Below are 21,367 nucleotides of genomic sequence, written 5' to 3'. Positions count from 1 at the left end.
TCAGTAGTTGTGGGTCGGGGGCTCTAGAGCACAAGCTCAGTAGTTGTGGCACACGGGCTTAGTTGTTCCACGGCATGTGGGATCTTCCCAGACCAGGGCTCGAACCCGTGTCCCCTGCACTGGCAGGCAGATTCTTAACCACTGCGCCACCAGGGAAGCCCTCGGTGTGTTTTCTTAATGCCTTCAATTCATTGGATAAGACCCATCCACATTCTGGAGGGTAATCTGTTTTACTAAAAATCTGTGTCTTAAAGGTTAATCATAAACAAAAAATACATTCACAGCAACAACTAGACTAGTGATTAACCAAAAACTGGGTACCATGGCCTAGCCAAGATGACACATAAAATTAATCATCAGAGTCACTAAATTCTGTTGATTCTGACCCTTAACTATTTATCTGATTGGTTCCTTCCTCTTTGGCCACCGCCTTGCTTTAGGATGGTGTTCTTCTCTATTAATTCATAAAATATTTACTTATGTATTAGATACTGTGCCAAATGCTGGAGATATAACTTAATAAAAGACAGATTGTGCCCTAGGGACCTTACATTCTAGTCTTTCCTTGCCTTCTGTCTTACCTCCTTCCAATCCCTCTTTATCAACGGATGGCTGTATAGCATTGCCTCTCACTCTTTAACGTACAATCATCTGAGGATCTCGTTAAAAGGCAGATTATGATTCTGGGATGGAGTCTGAGATTCTGCATTTCTGACGAGCTCCCGGGTGTTGCTGATCAGGAACAAACTTTGAGTAAGTGGGCTGTAGGATATCTTTTGGAAGACCATCTTTTATAAAATGTGTACTATTTGTAGACTCTGAAAAGGTACACAAGAAATGGGAAACATAGTTGCCACCAGAAAAAACAGAATGGCTGATCACTGTGTATACCCTTTTATAACTTGAACATTGTACCAAGTACGTGTGTTACATATTCAAAAATAAATTAAGAAAACAACAAAAACAAAATAAAAATATCTGAAACTGCACGCCTCTGAAAATCCTGCAGTGGAGCCCAATGGCCCGAAGGACAGAGTGCAGGTTAACCCATCTTAAACCCTTTATTACGATCAGTTTACCTGTTCAGGTTATCTCCAATTGCGCCATTCAGTCAGACCAGGGACCACATGCAATCTTTCTACGGGAAATGCACTGGAGCAAATTTCACTTGGTCTTTAAAACTCGTTACTGCAGTGCTTACCCTCCCGAAGCCTTTCAAGTGGCCTACCGCTCCCCGCCCGCCCCCCGCGGTTAATGTTACCCATTTACATTTAACCTCGCAATGCTTCTTTTTGTTGCAGTCATCGCACTGTGTCGAAATTTGTTTACATGTCTATTTTTGCTACTTGATTGTGCGCTCCTTTAGGGCAAGGCTAGAGTTTATGCTTAGCGCAGACCGAGTTCCGAAATTATGCTGCGAAAGAATGAATCATGTATTGGCTTCAAGGAGCTCAAAGGAAGGGAAAATCCTTGAGCACTGGGGCTGCCTTCGATCCCTTCGTGACGAACTGGAGGCAAGTGTGCCAGGAGCTGACTCTGAGCACCCTGGCTGGGAAGGCTGCCAGGAGCTCGGCCCTCTCCGCTCGCTTCTTCCCGGGAGCCCTGCGTACCCCGGCTTCCAGAGGGACCCCACCTCGCCCAGCGCAACCGCGCCCTCCAGTGATCGGGGAGGCCAATCCACCGCCCCCACAGGTGGGCGTGGAGTTCAGAGCCCGCTTCTGAGTGCGGCGTGGAGAGGTTGTGGGTTTCCTAGGTGTCAGCCAGCGGCAGCCAGAGGCGATCCGTGTGACCAGAGGAAGGGCGCATCCGACTGGTTGGGGCGCGGATGGGGTTGGCAGGGGAGGGGTGGAGAGGGCAGGCGAGAGCCCAGCGCCAGGCAAGGTACCGCCCTGCTAACTTTCCCGCACTTACATTTCCTTCCCAGGGCCCAGGATTGGGTGCCTTCCCTCAGCCCCTTCCTCTCTCCCCACCCCACTAGCCCACAGGACCTCCCCGGGGCGTGGAGTACAGGACGCTCCGCCTTGCCCGCCGCATTCCGCGCCCCCTTCCGGCCCGCGCGCACGTCGCCCCAGCCGCCGCCAGAAGGGGCGGGGCCTGGGCTCTGGCGTTCAGTCAGCCAAGGTCCCAGCGTGCCCTGCGCCGGTCAACGAGAGCAGATCCAGTGACTCACATCCGCCGCGCTAACTCTTTGCTCGCTCTCTACTTGCACACGCTTACACCCGGCTCGAGATGGCGGCGGCAGCGGCGGGGGACTCCGACTCCTGGGGTGAGGAGAAGTTCCGGGAGCAGGGCCTGGGCCGGCGCTGGCCCCACACCCAGGGAGGCATTAACGTGGCTCGCTCTTTTCCGTAGACGCGGACACGTTCTCCGTGGAAGACCCGGTGCGGAAGGTGGGGGGCGGCGGCACCGCCGGCGGGGACCGCTGGGAAGGCGAGGACGAGGACGAGGACGTCAAGGTGGGTGCGGGCCGGGGTTCCGAGCAGTGTTGGAGCGGGCTGGCGGTGTCGCGGGCAGAGTTGCCCGCCGACGGGCGGGCGGACGGAGTGTGGGCCCGGGGGCGCCGCCCGGGCCTGCGGGCCGTGGGTCTAGGCTCGAGCGTAGGGCCTGGCGGTGCCCTCTTCCCCTCTTTTCGCCGGCCATATGGGCCGGAGGCGGGCAGCGTGGTCTGTTGAACTTCCCTAACGAGTCGCTGGCCCCAGCCCTAGCCTTAGCCCTAGCCCCGGCCCTTCTTTGAAGGTCTGCGCTCCGGCCTGGATCCCACCCGCCAACTGGCGACGGGAGGTGACAGCAGCTGCTGGACCGGCCCACGTGCAAACTTCGCGGTCTGGGGTTGCTCGCGGGGATGAGACTGGGAAGCTGAGAATGGAGCCCCTGGCTTATCCCATATGGAAAGTCTTGCAACCCACCTGCCCTTTCAAGCTCAGGTCTCCCCAGGGCCAATAACTCATTTATATCCCCGAAGGCCCATTTGTAGAGTTTGTTCGAGGTGTTGGATGAGTGAAATATTGTGGTTTAATTTTAGCCACCTTTTTTTTTCCCCCCACACAAACGCAACAATTTTTAGCCTCCCTTCTCCCATCCTGTGGTAAAAGGATGAACTGAGTACTGAGATAGCTAGCAGTTAGTGATGAGAAACCTGGGTAGTCCACACAGCGACCTATTATTCATTTACACACGAACGCGTAAGGAAATAGTGAAGATTTGGTGGTTGGAGAAGACGAGGGAGCCAGTGTTTTGTGTTTTTTTGGTGGTTGTTTTTCCTATGCCTTGTAGATTTGAACCTGATTTACCGTCTTTGTTTGTTTTTGAGAACTCCTGGGGGCTTCAGATGACATTATGACTACTGCATTCGTTTTTGTTTTTCAGGTAGCTACAGAAGTCTCAAGCACAGAATGTTAAGACTCTTACTAACAAACTTCTCAAAATCTTTTTATTTTTGTGAAGATAAGGTTTAGTATGAGTTGGAAAATGGTTGTTTATGGTTTCGATTCATTTGGTGAATGTTTTACTCTTCTAACTTCTACCCTTCAGCTCATGCTAACAACCCTACAAATCCTTCTGCTTGGGTTGAAAAAAAATTTAAGCTAGGTAATCACTCTGAATTTTGTGTTAATACTGCTTTTGTTACATTTTACCTGAGTCTGATGAGGTGGCTGTCCAATTCATTGAACAGCCTGAGGTTCAGGGATGACGCGAGCTTTGCAAATCTTGGGTTTAATAAATGAGCAATACTATTGTGAAGATACTTAAATGTTTCATTTAAATGTTGTATAGACATGGGAATGGATTGTGTTATCAGCCTCATTGCAAGATATTAGTTACCTCCCTACATTGTAGCAGATTTTCTGTTTTGAGTCTTTAGTTCAGATTTGTCCTTTCACTTTTTCTGTGCAGAGTGGATGTAGGAGTTAAGACATCTGTTATGAAAATTGGGAATAAGTGAGAAGAAACGACTAGAGAAATCAGAAAAGAATTATCAGAAAATGAAGTTTGAATGAAGTAGTCTAGACTGATATCATGAAGAAGACTGACTGAAATTATTGTATTTAATGGTGTCAATCCTGATAAATATAATTCTGACCACTTGGAACTAATTTTGGAGATTTATAAGTTGTAAATCTTATTTACAAAAAGGTAAATCTTATGTACCCTAAAGGTCATCTCGCCTCTTTGCACTCTTTTAGTGCAGAATTTCTTTCTTTTATACAAGTAGCTTATTTCTTTTACATAAACTTTGAAGTTGATATTGGAGTAGAAAGCTGAACTTGTCCATTTTATTTCCATGTTGAAATGCTGGTTTATTTCTGTTGAGTTTCTCCAAGACTTCCAAATTAAGGTGTTCATGGAGTAGTTTGATTCCTAGTAGTTTGGAATAGACAGATCTGGATCTATATTTTTGCCTTGACATTTTCTGTTTGTGGTCATGAACCAGTTTTTTAATCCTTTTTTCTTTCTCTTCCATTTCCCAATCTTGTCATTACAGAAGCTACCTCAGAGGATTATTTTGCACTTTAAATGAGATAATATGTCAAGCATTAAGCAGAGTTGCCTGGCACTTGGTAGGCACTCAGTAAATGTTAATTCTCTCTCTCTGCAAGAGAGTATTTTTCTGGCTAATGGAAAATATCTTTAGGCTGTTTAGATCGAGTAGCTGGGGTTATTTTTGTGCCACATTTTCTTGTGCTTAAGCTCAGTAGGAGTAAGTTCTCTCCACGGTGGCTGTTTACTGTGAATTTTTTGTTTTGAACTGAATGACCATGGTTATCAAGCAAGTTTTTGCTTGCTCAGAGGTTACCAATCTAGAGTTGAAATTTGTCACCTTGAATGGTAGTGAGTACAGGTTTTCCCTGCTATCCGAAAGTAGAGCATTCCTATGAAACCTTCCCTGAGCTGAAAGAAGCAATTGCCTTAGGACACATCTTGCTAACAAATGCACAGGATGAATCAAGGTAAAGCACAGATGCTTGCAGACACAGTTCAAAGCTATGGCAGCTTGATGCTGAGATGCTGAGTAGCTTGGTGGAGAAGGAGCTTGGCCTTGGCAGTGCCACTCTTGCTGCTTGGGTGCACGCTGCCTCTATAATGGCTCAGTGCAAAAACGAATGCTATTTTCACTTGTAATAAAAGTGAAAATCCTCTTTGGATTTCTTTCACTTAGCGAGCACAGTTATTAATGAGGGTCATTCGAAAAAGCGAAGTGGCATAAAGTGAACTTTAAAAAGTGAGGGATACCTATAATACCAAATTTCTGAATTCTAATGTTTTAGCATTTAATCCTTTTGTAAGGAGATGCTAACAAGGTTTAGTTACCATGAGATCGAATAATCATAGTCCTTAAATAATACAGTATGTGAATTTTTGAAAAGTCCTTCAAAAGTAAGGTATGTAGAAACAGTAAGTTCTTCAGTTTATGTCAGCATCTAGTGTTTAACCTTTAAGAGTATAGGTTTAATGTCATTTGTAGTGTCCTGAGAAATGAAAGGAAAACTGAGGTCCTCGTTACAGTAACTTGCTTCAGTAGTTTACTGTTTTTCAGTAGATATAGCATTTTGCTGCCCTTGACTTTTCAGATAGCTGTCTGAAAGTGGCAGTGCGTATAGGTGAAACTGTAGAATTTTTAATATTCATGGTAGGGGGGAGTCTATGCTTCTTCCCAGTGAAAAGGTAAGAACTAGGGAGCGTACTTTCCTGTCACATTAGCTTTATATTCCCTTTCTGTACTATCCTGATGTTATGTAGAGGCAGTGGGAGGAATTATTTTCTTGGCATATATCTCTGGATTCCTTCCCCATTGCTGGAATGATGTGTAGGCTATGTTGATTAAGAAGGCACAGACTTCCCTGCTGGTGCAGTGGTTAAGAGTCTGCCTGCCAGTGCAGGGGACACAGGTTCGATCCTGGTCCGGGAAGATCGCACGTGCCTTGGAGCATCTAAGCTCGTGTGCCACAACTACTGAGCCTGTGCTCTAGAGCCCACGTGCCACAACTACTGAAGCCTGTGCGCTTGGAGCCCGTGCACTGCAACAAAGAGTAGCCCCCGCTCGCCACAACTAGAGAAAAGCCCACGTGCAGCAGCGAAGACCCAACGCAGCCAAATAGATAGATAGAAAAAAAGAAAGAAAGAAAGAAGGCAGTGAGTACCTACCCACTGCACGCAGGAACAATACAACTTTTACTCCATTTTACTAGTATCCCATCATTTCAGTGAAACAGATTAGAAGCTAGATTTATTCAAAGGGTGTGGAGTTTGTTTTGAGAAAACTTCTGGCTGTGATCAATCATCTCAGACATTTGCTTCTGTAATGTTATTACAGAATTTCTTTAAAAGATCCTAGAGAGGGCTTCCTTGGTGGCGCAGTAGTTGAGAGTCCGCCTGCCGATGCAGGGGACACGGGTTCGTGCCCCGGTCCGGGAAGATCCCACATGCCGCGGAGCGGCTAGGCCCGTGAGCCATGGCCGCTGAGCCTGCGCATCCGGAGCCTGTGCTCTGCAACGGGAGAGGCCACAACAGTGAGAGGCCAGCGTACTGCAAAAAACAAACAAACAAACAAAGATCCTAGAGAGCTGACTTAGTTGAAAACTGCCTGCCTCATGCCCATTCAACTGTCTTGTTAGGATCCTATCCTGGTTAATAGTTTATATCTACCAGAGTAAGGACATTTTTAAGCGTTGGAAACAGTACTTCTGAAGTAGGGCATCTGTATTTCAAAGAAATTGGAGATTGCTGGGGAATTCTCAGAAGGTGGCATTTTGCTAGGAAATGGGTATCTGGAAGTGTGTGTGTGTAACTTATGAGAAGTTCTAAACATATAAAGAAGTGGAAAGAAAAGTTTAATAAACCCATGACCAGGGACTTCCCTGGTGGTCCAGTGGTAGAGAATCTGCCTTCCAATGCAGGGGATGCAGGTTCAATCCCTGGTCAGGGAACTAAGATCCTACATGCCACGGAGCAACTAAGCCTGCGTGCCGCAACTACTGAGCCCACACACCTCAACTAGAGAGCCCATGTGCTGCAAATTACAGAGCCCACCCACTCTGGAGCCTGCACGCCACAACTAGAGAGAGAACCTGCACACCACAGCTAGAGAGAAGCCTGCGTGCCACAACTAAGACCCGACACAGCCAAAAAATAAAAAATAAAGAAAAAAAAATTTTTTTAAACCATGACCAATCTTATATCTTCTGTATCCCCACTTACTGCTCTCCTCCCCCAACCAGATTATTTTGAAGAAAATACCAATTATATCATTTCAATACCCTGACAGTTTTTTTTATAAACTAGTAAGTTTTTAGTTAGGATGGTTATTTTTACAATAAGGCATCCATTACCCCTTCCCGGCCCACCACCCAGTTCGCCATAATTAGACTCGGCTACCTTGTTTCTATCGAGTAAACTCCACTTGTGCCTCTGTATTCTCCTTTGTTTTGCAATTTGAATCTCATTTTACATTTTTGTTTTGTTTTTTCCTTTTTTAAAGAAAAACACAATAAATGACATCTTAAGAATTTAAAAGGCAAAAAAAAATACTGAAAAATATTTACCTAATATATTTGTCATGCTGGACCATTGAAAATAAATAAGCCACTTGTTTAGAGTTCAGTGTCTTGTTCTTGATCTAGCTTAGCCAGGAATTTAAAGTAGAATTGATAACAGTTCCAAATATGAGACAGGTCAGCAATAAGATGGAATTCAGCAGAGTGCTGAGCCATAGTAGGGTGTTAAAAACTTAATGAATTAAGTGAAGTAGATTTTATTGAGGCAGGTACCTTGGCTTCCAGAGACCATCATAGTTCTGAGGTGATGGAAGAATATTTGGGCTTCTTTTAAGAACTAAAGTTTCCTGGCAGGTCTAGCCATGGCAGGAGCTCACTACAGAGTTCTGAGGCTTCTCAGAGCAGGTTGGTACAGCTTACAGAACACCAGTAAATGACTCTTACTGCAAGAGATTATGCTTTATCTAAACCAAACTAAAGAAGAAAGGGGGAGGAGTATATGTTAGTTAATGGGCTATTGCTATGGGACAGAAGAAATTTACTGCTCATTTGAAGCTACTTCTATTTGATGATCTATAAATATATCTTGCTTAAGTTGGAAAACATTTTCAGCCCTAAATGTGTTCTCTCATTGCATGTGACATTCTGTAGTTGTACATTATAAAAATGACAGACTGGCCAACTACTGACTGCATTATTAGGAATAAAGAAAGCAGGGTTTAAATTTTTTATGTTATGGTTTCAGTTCTTAGTCATATTTGATTGGGAAGCAGATTTTAAACTTGAAAAGCAGCCATCTCTTTCAGAGAAATGGCTCAAATGATGCTGGGTGTGTGTCTGTAGAACATGAGTATAGATAAGTGAGTAGTTTATCAACAGCCTCTCTTCTGAGGAAGCTGGCCATTTTAGGAGAGCAGCCTGGTTAATACTTTTGGAGATAGATCGGATATTATAGTTGGAAGAGTTATTGGCTACCAATGATAATTGGGTAAAGAATTTAACTCAGTATTTATAGGTAATCTCTTGAACCAAAAACAACCATTTAGGGCTTACAAAATTATAGACTTAACTCTGTATTTTAAGTATTCATTTTAGGTGTTTCTCTTGGAACCCTTCTTACATTTTATCTGAATTTATTGTATTTACAAAGTCCTGATGTTTATGGAAAATTAGGCAGATATAGACATTCTACTTTTATACATTTACTTTTACAACTAAGGATGCAAAAACTCTTTAAGTTCTGGGGGAAAGCTACCTGGCCTTCTGCTTTTGGGATTGCATCTATTTGGAAGTATGGCCAGGCTCTTCTTGCTGACATCACTATGCTCCCTTCTTTAGGAACTTGTCCCCAGTATAGGAATAACTTCAGGGCAGTTATTACTGTTTCAAGCAGTCTGGGGTGAGGGTGCCTTTCATGGTCCTTTTATGAACTGAGGAGCAGATGTCATGGTTGTTTCCAGGACTTACTAGGAACCACTGTTTTTGCTACTGAAATCCATTCTGTGGTGGAATTCTCTGTAGCCTAGTTATGCTTGCACTGATGGGACAATGTAATGACTGTCTAGAATAAGGTTTATTCTTTGATAGGGAAACCAGGGTGGGGTAGAGGTGGGGCATAGAGTTAGTGCGAATGAGATACTGAAGGAGCAGTGATATGGGTGGGGTGATGTTTTACTGGTAAAGGGAACTGAGGCACATCAGCATTGAACAGAAATGTTACTCTGTTGTGCTGTTTCTCTATGTTGGAGTTACTGGGATGGAGCTGCTCATTTTCAGCTATACCTCTCCCTTCTTGGCCTCCTAGTACCAGAGGCTGCTAGACTCATTTGTTAAAATTAGTGGAAATCTAGCACAGGCAATTTGAGATGAATAATTGACATATTTGTAGCTGGGCATATCTTAGTATGTACTGTAACCCTTCTCTTTGATATGGGGTTCCTTGAAATTCCAGGGGACCTCATTCCAGAACTAATTGAAAGAACAAATTTTGGTGTGGAGGGACCTAGTTCCCAGACATATATTTTATACTTCAGCACTCAGGTAAGAAGTCATGTTTAATATGACGCTTTAAAGGAACTTTGGCCTGTTCAAAACAGGTTCCTTCATTATTTTTCCATTCGGATTGTAGGATAGCTATCTCTGGGCCTTAGTGTACTTATATGTAAAGTAGGGATAACACCACCTCACTTACAGAACTTTTGTGAGGGTTAACTGTTACTATATGTAAAGTCCTTTGGGGAATTCCCTGGCTGTCCAATGGTTAGGACTCCGTGCTCTTACTGCCAAGGGTCCAGGTTCAATCCCTGGCTGGGGAACTAAAATCCCACAAGCCTCTCTGTGCAGCCAAAATTTAAAAAGTAAAAATAAAACATAAAGTACGTTGCACAGTGCTTGGTGCAAAGTAAGCCCTCAGTAAATGTTATCTATCATTATTATCATCATCACTGTTATTAGTAGGGAGTTATAAATAAACATCCCCTGGAAGTAAGCAGTTGGTCCTTTTATCTGAAGCACCATCTAAGCAGCATATCACTCACAGACCCAGCTTTCCTGTGTTCTGTGAAGATTAAAATGACAAAAAACTCCTGGTAGTAGTTAACTTCTATATTTAGTTCTCTGGTTCCTTTTGTACTATGGTGTATTGATACAAGCACTTAAGCAAACCAGCAGGGTAATATAAACATTTGCTGTCTAATTTCTAATCTAGTATCTTAGATGTTCAAACAATGACTGGCTGGTTTGCTTTCATTCTGTTTGTTAACTATGAACTAAGGGTTAAATTGCGAAGGTAAAGTTATTATAAAAATGCTTTTGTACAAAGTTCTTCCCACTGCTTGCAGACCCCATGGCAGCCTTAATCAGGACTTTTTATTTCTTTGGATTTACAAATTTTTATTAAGAATCAAGGATTGGTTAGTTTATATACCTAGGATGCTGATTCAGATTTATGACCTGTCCTGTTAAAAACCAGAAGCTTGGTGTCATAGATATGGCACATTAGTCAGCTTCTGCCTCTTCCAGTAGCGTCAGGGCCTCCTGCTTTGCACCTGCCATGCTGTGGCTCAGCTTCCAGTGGGCGTGTCCTGGTGTCCCTGGCGGTTGTTGAGACAGTGGTCAGGCTACCTATAGATTAAAGCCTATTTAAACACAGGGCTGTGTCTTTGTCTATTAAACCCTCTAAATTCTGTGGAGCCTTTAGAAGATTGTTTGATAATTGGTTTATATTTTGCCCAGTGACTGTGACTGTAAAGACAGTATAGATCCACCTTAAAGTGCCCTGCCCAAGTTAGGGAGCGGGTTCCATGAAGCTGTTGATCAGCTCTTGACTTTTCTAATACTGGGATTAACTTTTTTTTAATTTAATTTTTAAAAATTGAAGTATAGGGCTTCCCTGGTGGCGCAGTGGTTGAGAGTCTGCCTGCCGATGCAGGGGACACGGCTTCGTGCCCCGGTCCGGGAAGATCCCACATGCCGCGGAGCGGCTGGGCCCGTGAGCCATGGCCGCTGAGCCTGCACGTCCGGAGCCTGTGCTCCGCAGCGGGAGAGGCCACAACAGTGAGAGGCCCGCGTACCGCAAAAAAAAAAAAAAAAAATTGAAGTATAGTTGATTTATAGTGTTGGGCTTAAATTTTTATAAAGATTTAATTCATTAACCAGGGTTGTGTTGTATGGAATATTGCTTGAAATAATCAAGCCATTAGCTAGAATGTTGGATGCTTTTACATTTGGGGAAGTAAGAAGTATAAAGACTGCTCAGTTTTTCATTTAAAACAACTGAATTATTTAAGAGAGGCTGTTAGTTTTGGCTTGGTTGTCTTGTGTTTTAATTGTTAATGGAGAAGCTTTTTTGTGGAGTTAGACAAGTTGATATAAAAATTCATATGGAAAAACAAATGTGCAAGAATGGCCAGGAAAACAGTAAAAAACCCTGAAAACCTGCAAGGGGTGACTAGCCCCAGCTTACATACGATAAAGCCTCTAATCAAAACAGTCGGTACTGGTACGTGAAGAGACAACAGACCGGTGCGATAGAATAGAAAACAGAAATAGACTAGGTACCTAAGAAAATTTAGTATATGGTAAATCACAGGGCAAAGATGGACTTTTTTAAAAATTGAGATATAGCTGATTTACAATATTATAAATTTCAGGTGTACAACATAGTGGTTCACAACTTTTAGAGATTATACTCCATTTATCGTTAGAAAATATCGGCAAGGTGGACTTTTCAATAGATGGTGCTGTGACAGTGGGTAACCATTTGGAAAAAGATAAAATTAGATCCATACTTCACACCATACAAAAGAAAAACCTCCAGTGGATCAGAGATCTAAATGAAAAAACAATGAAAGCATACATGTTCTAGAAGAAAATTCCTTGCTTTAAGAAAAGACTTTCTGGGCTTCCCTGGTGGTGTAGTGGTTAAGAATCCACCTGCCAATGCAGGGGACATGGGTTCGACCCCTGGTCCGGGAAGATCCCACATGCTGCGGAGCAACTAAGGCTGTGCACCACAACTACTGAGCCTGCGCTCTAGAGCCCGCGAGCCACAACTACTGAAGCCCGCGCGGCTAGAGCCCGTGCTCCACAACAAGACAAGCCACTGCAGTGAGGAGCCTGCATACCTCAATGTAGAGTAGCCCCCACTCGCTGCAACTAGAGAAAGCCCGTGTGCAGCAACGAAGACCTAACACAGCCAAAAATAAATAAAAAAAAAAAAGACTTTCTAATTGACTTGGAATCCAGAGGGAATAAAAGAAAAGATTAAATTTTACTGCATAAATGTGGTGGGGTACATAGCACTTAATGGGGAAAACACTAGAGGCATTTCCACTAAGAGAAGAACAAAGCAATGATGCCCATTTTCTCTGCCACTGTTCATTCACACTGTACTAGAGGTTTTGCCAGTGCAGTTAGATAAGAAAAATCAATTGTGGAGGCACACGAATTGATAAAGAAGGAATAAAGCTATCTCTTGTTTGCAGATGATATGGTAGTATACCTGGGAAAACCCTAGAAAATCAATGATGGAACTAACTTAACTGAAATGAATTTAGTAAGGTAGCAAGGTATAAAATTAACATACAAAAACCAATAGCTTTTCTATACTAAAATAGTAACTGGTTAGAGGACATAAAAGGAAAAAAAAAACATATTTACAGTGGCAACAGAGATGATGAAATACTTTGGAATAAACCTAAAGAGAAATGTGCAAAACCTGTAAGAGAAACTTTAAAACACTCCTTGAAAGATACAGAGGGAGCCTTGAACAGATGGAAAGATAGCCCTTTTTCTTGGCTAGGGCAGTTCAACATTATAAGATGTCAGTTTTCTTCCCAGACTGGGGCACGAACCCGTGTCCCCTGCATCGGCAGGCGGACTCTCAACCACTGCGCCACCAGGGAAGCCCACAGTGATTATTTTTTTTGATGCTTAAATTGTCCCAACATTGGACAGTAGGGGTCCCTCAAAGCTGTTCCTATCTTCATCCTTTTGACAGAACTCCATTAGTCTTTGAAAGGTTCCTTGTTTTTTGGCACAATAAGTAATGCCCGGGGGTTCCCTGGTGGCACAGTGGTTGAGAATCTGCCTGCCAATAATGCAGGGACACAGGTTCAAGCCCTGGTCTGGGAAGATCCCACATGCTGCAGAGCAGCTAAGCCCATGCACCACAACTACTGAGCCTGTGCTCTAGAGCCCATGAGCCACAACTACTGAAGCCTGCACACATAGAGCCCGTGCTCCGCAACAAGAGAAGCCACCGCAGTGAGAGCCCGCGCACTGCAATGAAGAGTAGCTCCCGCTCACCGCAACTAGAGAAAGCCCGCGTGCAGCAACAAAGACCCAATGCAGCCAAAAATAAATAAAAATTAAAAAATAATTTAAAAAAAGTAATGCCTGGCTTATCTGGTAGACTCCCCTAGGCCTGGAATCAGCTACTAAAATTCCTTTTTAGTAGCAAATTATCATGGCCAACAATGTGTGAGAATGTCTGTTTTCCCCAAGTCAGGAACATTTTATGCTTTTTAATAATTTGTATATCTAAAAATACCTACATGTATGCTTTTTAATTAATTAATTTTTGGCTGCGCTGGGTCTTTGTTGCCGCACGAGGGCTTTCTCTAGTTGTGGCAAGCAGGGGCTACTCTTCATTGCAGTGTGCAAGCTTCTCATTGTGGTGGCTTCTCTTGTTGCAGAGCATGGTCTCTAGGCACGCAGGCTTCAGTAGTTGTGGCACGTGGGCTCAGTAGTTGTGGCTTGCAGGCTCTAGAGCACAGGCTCAGTAGTTGTGGCACACGGGCTTAGTTGCTCTGCAGCATGTGGGATCTTGCCGGGCCAGGGATTGAACCCATGTCTCCTGCATTGGCAGGCGGATTCTTAACCACTGCGCCACCAGGGAAGTCCCTACATGTGTGTTTATATGATCAGAACAAGCAGTGGATTCTTATAGCTCAGTCTAAGAAGTTGTATTGATTTGATCTTTCTTGGTCATTGAAGTTAGAATTATACTTATTTTGTTGTATCTTGATATTAGTCTCCAACTTAAAGAAACCTTAGTTTGCGTAAATTAATTTTATCTTAGGTCAAGTATTGAGTTAAGATATATTCAATTTTGATGCAGGAAATGATGTTCAGGTCTACTAAGGCAATTGAGATATTTCCCTTTTTCTTTCGAGAAAGTGTTCTGAGATTTCCTAACTTGGCATCATGATAATTGGGATAAGAATATCTAAAAGAATGCCTGAAATACAGTAAACACTTTATAAGTGTTTGCTATTATTTATATGTGTCTAGAAAAAAAATTCATACAATACAGAAATGTTCTGGGTCCATTATAATCCCAGCCCTTTTAAAACTTCATTGCTGTCTCATTTTAGTTAGAAGAACCTGAAGAACCTAAAGTGCTAACACCAGACGAACAATTAGCAGATAAACTGCGGCTAAAGAAATTACAGGAAGAGGCAGACCTCGAATTAGCGAAAGAAACTTTTGGTAAGTGGGGGTTTGATAACAGTGCAGTATTGAAGTTCCAAGTGATGAATACTATGGAAGTCTTACTAGTTACGAAAATTCAGAAAACACCTTTTTTGAAGAAACATGATACTGGCTAATTTAGATAGTAGAAAACAGTTTTTAATCTCTTTTGTTTATATTTGAGATTTCATTACTTAAGGTAGAGTGAGATACATGTTCAGATTTTTGAATAATTTGAGTATTGTATAAAAGGTGATTAAGATAGAAAGTAATTGTGGAAGCAATCTAAGTGTCCATTGACAGATGAATGGATAAAGAAGATGTGGCACATACATACAATGGAATATTACTCAACCATAAAAAGAAACGAAATTGAATTATTTGTAGTGAGGTGGATGGACCTAGAGCCTGTCATACAGAGTGAAGTAAGTCAGAAAGAGAAAAACAAATACCATATGCTAACACATATATATGGAATCTAAAAAAAAAAAAAGGTTCTGAAGAACCTAGGGGCAGGACAGGAATAAAGACGCAGACGTAGAGAATGGACTTGAGGACACGGGAAGGGGGAAGGGTAAGATGGGATGAAGTGAGAGAGTGGCATGGACACGTATACACTACCAACTGTAAAACAGATAGCTAGTGGGAAGCAGCCGCATTGCACAGGGAGATCAGCTCGGTGCTTTGTGACCACCTAGAGGGGTGGGATAGGGAGGGTGGGAGGGAGACGCAAGAGGGAGGAGATATGGGGATATATGTGTATGTATAGCTGATTCACTTTGTTACAGAGCAAAAACTAGCACACCATTGTGAAGCAATTATACTCCAATAAAGATTTAAAAAAAAAAAAAAGTCATTGGACCCAAATAAAGTATACTGCTGCTTTAAATGTATGTATCAGTTGGATGAAATTTGGGTGAAATGTGAAGTCTGTAGCTTTGAGATTTAAATATTGAACTGACTGTAGGACTGTCCTGTTGTCTTAAGTCTGGATAAGATTTAGACAATAGTATGCTGGTCCTGGTGGGGCATTCAGCTTTGGTTGTGCCTTCTTGTGCTCAAGGTCCTTTCTTTCTGTACCCCTTCTTGGCCTTCACCATGCCCTATCTTTAGAGGACTTCCATTTCTGTGTGCCATGCCTGCAGCTGTGGTTTTTGTGTAAGATAAAAGATATGTTCAGGATTCTGTAAATAGATAATAAGTTCAGAGTGTTCCAGGAGGATAGTTACATGGCACAGAAGGTAATGTAAGAAACACGGTCAGAGAAATAATTAAAAGTTCTCACTTCATTTAACCAAGTTTGTTGTTGTCTCTATTGAGTGCTTTTCAGAGTAGAATGTTGTGTTGAAACAGTTAAATAACTTTTTTTTTAAAATATTTATTTGCTTGTGCTGGGTCATAGTTGCGCCACACGGGCTCCTTAGTTGCGGCATGCAAACTCTTAGTTGCGGCATGCATGTGGGATATAGTTCCCTGACCAGGGATTGAACCCGGGCCCCCTGCATTGGGAGTGCAGAGTCTCAACCACTGCGCCACCAGGGAAGTCCTGAAACAGTTAAATAACTTTTAAATGAAACCTACAGCCAAGAAGGATCTAGTTATTTTGATTTTTTTCCTCCCCTCTCCTTCCTCCTCTTTAAAATGGATCAAGCAGGCTGACTGTAGTGATCATTCTCCTTTTCACTGGAAGTATGACCTTATCTTTCAGTGGGTCTTTAGCAATCTCAAGAGTTGCTATGGATGCTCCACTGGTGAGTGCTTGGCATGTCTTAACCACACTCATCTCATTACAGAGAGCACTTGGCCACTATCCTGTCTTTGTAGAATGGTAAAAGCCACCCATGTGTTTATTTAAGAGGAGGGTTTATGTGGTAATCTATTTAATCTATAGATTAAAAGGCAAAAACATGTATTCATATGGTGATCATTTGGTTAATAGGATTTTAATGTTGTGTTTCTCATACTAAAATACTGGATCAATGTTATTGTTAACAACTAATTTACTTGATAATTGAGGAGTATACGGAAGCATAGTGTCTAAGCATAGTGTCTAATCGCCTAGAATCCTTTTAGGCCAGATTAATTTTTCTATTGGGATTTAACACATGGTTTGCTCTTTTTTAGCTTCTGTAGTTAGCTGGATACTTTCACAGGAACCATCTTAGTTTGCTTTGCTTTTTTCTTTCTCTCCCAACTTTTCTGTGGGCTGTTCTTGGACAGATGCTTTAAGAGCATCACTTTTGTGCCAGGGACTCCTTTGGCAGTGTGGTGAAGCCTTTGGGCCCCTTCTTAATATACTGTCTTTAAATGCATAAAATACACAGGATTTTACTTACAAAGGAAACCTGTTATAATGAAATAGGTATCAAAATATTGAAATAACCTGTGATTCAGTAATTACGTACAGACCATTTGAATTCTGTCCAAGGATTTCAGTAGACTCAGGTTAAGAACCTCTGTTTTAGAATGAAATAACAGGGTTATTCAGGTATCTAATTAGTTTCTAAACTTTAAAAAAATCTTTGATATTTTGTCCCCTTTCTCCTACAGGTGTTAATAATACAGTTTATGGAATAGATGCTATGAACCCATCTTCAAGGGATGACTTCACAGAGTTTGGAAAGTTACTAAAAGAAAATTACACAATGTGAAAAATCACTATATTATGCCAGTTTTTTTTAAGCCTTAGTTCGAGTAAAAAAATCTTTGATATTTTCTGTGTCCCCTTTCTCCTACAGGTGTTAATAATACAGTTTATGGAATAGATGCTATGAACCCATCTTCAAGGGATGACTTCACAGAGTTTGGAAAGTTACTAAAAGATAAAATTACACAATATGAAAAATCACTATATTATGCCAGTTTTTTGGAAGCCTTAGTTCGAGATGTGTGTATTTCATGTAAGTAATTCTAATCTCTGGCCTCTGTGAACGGATGTGTAGGGGCACATCATACTTAGGAGGATGGAGATTGACTTTTGAGGGGAGGGGTTGCTCTAGTACATTTAAGATTTGCTTTTTAGCAGTTAGCTTGGGAGCGTTGTTCTGCAGATATACATTGAGTTTGAGTGCTTTTGTTTTTGTTTTTTGAGGGTGCTTTCTGAGTGTTACAATGGCTTCCCAAAGAGACATCTGTGCTTGTTGGCACAACAGCTAATAAAACACTAGTTTCTTATTTTATCTAATTATATATTGGAGGCGGCAGCTAGCAAAGTGTCTTTTGGGGAAAATCATACAGAATTTTAGAGCTGAGTGAGACCACAGTGAGTGTCTGTTGATTTTATAAATGAGGAAGCCCATGGCCAGGTGCAAGTTGCTCAGCAGAGCTGGCACCCATTCTCTGGGTCCATGGATTTGGTTTCATGCTGAGTCATATATTTCAGGGGCAGGGGATATGGGAGTGACAACCTGGGGTGGTATAGCACTAAGGTGGGAAGGACTGCTTTTGCTAGTGTCTGCTGTTATTTTTATTTTTTGCTGTACGCGGGCCTCTCACTGTTGTGGCCTCTCCCGTTGTGGAGCACAGGCTCTGGACGCGCAGGCTCAGCGGCCACGGCTCACGGGCCCAGCCGCTCCGCGGCATGTGGGATCTTCCCAGACCGGGGCATGAACCCCTGTCCCCTGCATCAGCAGGCGGACTCTTCAACCACTGCGCCACCAGGGAAGCCCTGTCTGCTGTTTTTAAGATTGAGAAAAATAAATTCTACACAATGAGTTTTTTTTTTTTTTTTAAATTAATTAATCTGGTTGCGTTGGGTCTTTGTTGCTGCACGCAACTAGGGCTTTCTCTGGTTGCCTCACGCGGGGGCTACTCTTCCGGCGGTGCACGGGCTTCTCATTGTGGTGGTTTCTCTTGTTGCGGAGCTCGGGCTTTAGGCTGGCTCAGCGGCCACGGCTCACGGGCCCAGCCGCTCCGCGGCATGTGGGATCTTCCCAGACCGGGGCATGAACCCCTGTCCCCTGCATCAGCAGGCGGACTCTTCAACCACTGCGCCACCAGGGAAGCCCTGTCTGCTGTTTTTAAGATTGAGAAAAATAAATTCTACACAATGAGTTTTTTTTTTTTTTTTAAATTAATTAATCTGGTTGCGTTGGGTCTTTGTTGCTGCACGCAACTAGGGCTTTCTCTGGTTGCCTCACGCGGGGGCTACTCTTCCGGCGGTGCACGGGCTTCTCATTGTGGTGGTTTCTCTTGTTGCGGAGCTCGGGCTTTAGGCGCACGGCTTCAGTCGTTGTGGCACGTGGGCTCAGTAGTTGTGGTGTACGGGCTCAGTTGCTCCACGGCATGTGGGATCTTCCCAAACCAGGGCTTGAACCTGTGTCCCCTGCATTGGCAGGCAGATTCTTAAACACTGTGCCATCAGGGAAGTCCCTACCCAATGAATTTTAAGTTAGGTTTTCTTTGGGAAATTATTACTAAGTTGAAGGTTCTGAATTTGATCAGTGATGTACCCATAGTTGGTATTTTATTTTCTGTATACTATTTTTACTGTTTTTGAAGGTGCTCTCTAACCAGACTGAACACTTTTTTGGGTAGCTAAAAACTCATGTCTGTTTCCAGCTTTATATTTTTATAAGGATGGAAGGATGTGTTGTCCACTAAATGGGCTTATTTCCTGGTGGGGCACTTAGATTTCTGAGATAACTACCACTTTCATTCTCATTCGTATGCTATAAAATGGAGACCCCAAGGGGTGGGGAGTTATCATCTGTAGTTTAAGAATTGTTACATGGGCTTCCCTGGTGGCGCAGTGGTTGAGAGTCTGCCTGCTGATGCAGGGGACACGGGTTCGTGCCCTGGTCCGGGAAGATCCCACATGCCGCGGAGTGGCTGGGCCCGTGAGCCGTGGCCGCTGAGCCTGCGTGTCTGGAGCCTGTGCTCTGCGACGGGAGAGGCCACAACAGTGAGAGGCCTGTGAACCGCAAAAAAAAAAAAAAGAATTGTCGTTACATAGTCATTCAGATACTCCTCACTGAGCATCAAGGATGTTTATTTCCATAAGTCATGGTTATTCTCTGCGTATTTAGACCGGATAAGGAAAAATGGTAGGGAGTATTGTGAGCTATAAAGACATTTCTAGTTTCTCGCTGGTGAGCAGTGTCATTATAATTAGAGTTCATTATAAATTTTTGTTGCTGAGTTTGCCATTTAACTTTAAACGGTTCTGATCTGTGAGCCTAGCCATAGACTGAATGATTCTCCATCGTGTTATGTTAAACAGGAGAAATTAATAGCCTTTCCAAGTTACCGAAGTTAATGATGGACAAATTAGACGGAAGAATGTATATTTTGCTTTTACTTATTCTCCAAAATGCTTAAAAATTACTGGTATGCTTTTTTTTTTAGTGGAAATTGATGACTTGAAAAAGATTACCAATTCATTGACTGTACTTTGCAGTGAAAAACAAAAGCAAGAAAAGGTAAGAGCTAGCTGCGTGGGAAATGTGTATTACACAAGGATGGGGTATAGGCATAATATTCTCAACAAGTGTAGTAGGAGCCTGAGAAGTCAAGCACTGCACTTCACCAATACCATTTATATTGGAATAGAACAGGAGTATGAGTGCCATTACCATCCTTTTGTTTACAGACATGGTCATGTTCTCCTGAATTAATAATAGAAATTTCTCTGGGTCAGGTGTGGGATCTCCCTTAGAGAACTAAGTTTTTTCTAGAAGCAGAGCTTTGTTGACTCTATGAGGGTTGCTGTACCATATAAGATGCCCACAGTAGATAAAATCTCATGAATTATTCTCTTTTTATCTTCAGCAAAGCAAAGCCAAAAAGAAGAAGAAAGGTGTGGTTCCCGGAGGGGGATTAAAGGCTACCATGAAAGATGATCTGGCAGATTATGGTGGTTATGATGGAGGATATGTACAAGATTTTGAAGACTTCATGTGACGTTTTATCTTCTCCTGGTGTCTTCTTTCTGTTGCCCACAATCCCTTCAACATGTAGCACAACTTCCTTTCCTTTCAGTTCTGCCAAATGCTACAATCAGAAGTGCAGTATCTTTTGTGCTGGTTATTAACCCCTTGACACTTAGGTGCTAATGTGCAAATGCGGGAACTTGGATCTTGCTGCCAAGGGGTTAAAATTGGGAACCTCCATTGCTACTAAATCATAGTTTTAAAAAACAGACCTAATGTTGCTGATTCCATAGCAGCAGTCACTAAATTGGAAACAAAGGTTGCAACATGACAAAAAATTGTGTAGTATTTACCAGCACCATTCAGTAATACAGCCTTAACCATACCTCCTTGAACTACTTCATAACTTGTCAAGAAAAGCAGTCTGCTGCAAGGGCATGTGGTGTGCACCTAGTATTAAAGTTGCTTTGTCTTAAAATTGAGCGTGAGGATATTAAAAATACATTGTGAAGAAGACTGCTTATCTCAGAGTGAAGATACGGCGGCTGAAAAGCACTAGTTTGATACTTAAAAATTAAATGACCAAAACCCTCCAACTTGGAAGCTGAAGAAGGTAAACCTCTCCCATTATTGCATTACCAAGTTGTGGAATCTCTTGAATGCTAGACTGTCTAGTTTCTATTTATCAGACTATTCTACTGATGGAGTGTTTCAGATGGGGGAGGGAAACTCCTTACCTATTTTATTTGTCTGATTTAAGTGTCTGAGAAACAAATCTCCTTTGTTCTCTGAGGCTGCAGTGGATCAGCTTTAACAGGGTTTTGGCATTTCCTTTCCTTTATAAAACGTGTTTAGCAAACTGCGCCACTTAACTACAGTTTGGTAAATTGTTATGTTAACAATTATGACATCTGCAATGTTTTATAAAGCAACTAATTTAATAAAGTCACTATTGTGAGGACTTAAATTTTGTGTTACCTCCCAAGAGATATTTTTGGAGAGTAAAGAACAAAGCTCTTGGGACTAGAG

At 42.5% G+C, this 21,367-nt stretch overlaps 1 protein-coding gene across 1 annotated transcript; it reads left to right on the top strand.

Annotated features, from left to right (window-relative positions):
* The first annotated feature begins 2,124 nt into the window (after nt 1–2,124).
* Nucleotides 2,125–21,305, top strand: EIF3J (eukaryotic translation initiation factor 3 subunit J). The gene is made up of 9 exons (XM_024748659.1): nt 2,125–2,266; nt 2,353–2,456; nt 3,367–3,394; nt 9,445–9,533; nt 14,372–14,486; nt 17,019–17,087; nt 17,207–17,368; nt 19,815–19,888; nt 20,238–21,305. Exons 1-9 carry the CDS (start codon nt 2,230–2,232, stop codon nt 20,367–20,369), a joined length of 810 nt encoding a protein of 269 aa, XP_024604427.1. The 5' UTR covers nt 2,125–2,229; the 3' UTR covers nt 20,370–21,305.
* Nucleotides 21,306–21,367: the final 62 nt, after the last annotated feature.

Source organism: Neophocaena asiaeorientalis, unplaced genomic scaffold (assembly GCF_003031525.2).
Source record: "Neophocaena asiaeorientalis asiaeorientalis breed wild unplaced genomic scaffold, Neophocaena_asiaeorientalis_V1.1 scaffold1040, whole genome shotgun sequence".
Classification (NCBI taxonomy): domain Eukaryota; kingdom Metazoa; phylum Chordata; class Mammalia; order Artiodactyla; family Phocoenidae; genus Neophocaena; species Neophocaena asiaeorientalis.
Note: the sequence above shows the minus strand (reverse complement) of the source record. Positions and strands in the feature narration are given on the sequence as shown.

Coding starts and splice junctions, on each gene's coding strand:
- EIF3J (XM_024748659.1), top strand. CDS start 2,230: ATGGCGGCGGCAGCGGCGGGGGACTCCGACTCCTGGG. Junction 14,487..17,018: donor ATTAGCGAAAGAAACTTTTG/GTAAGTGGGGGT, acceptor TTTCTCCTACAG/GTGTTAATAATACAGTTTAT. Junction 17,369..19,814: donor TCGAGATGTGTGTATTTCAT/GTAAGTAATTCT, acceptor TTTTTTTTTTAG/TGGAAATTGATGACTTGAAA.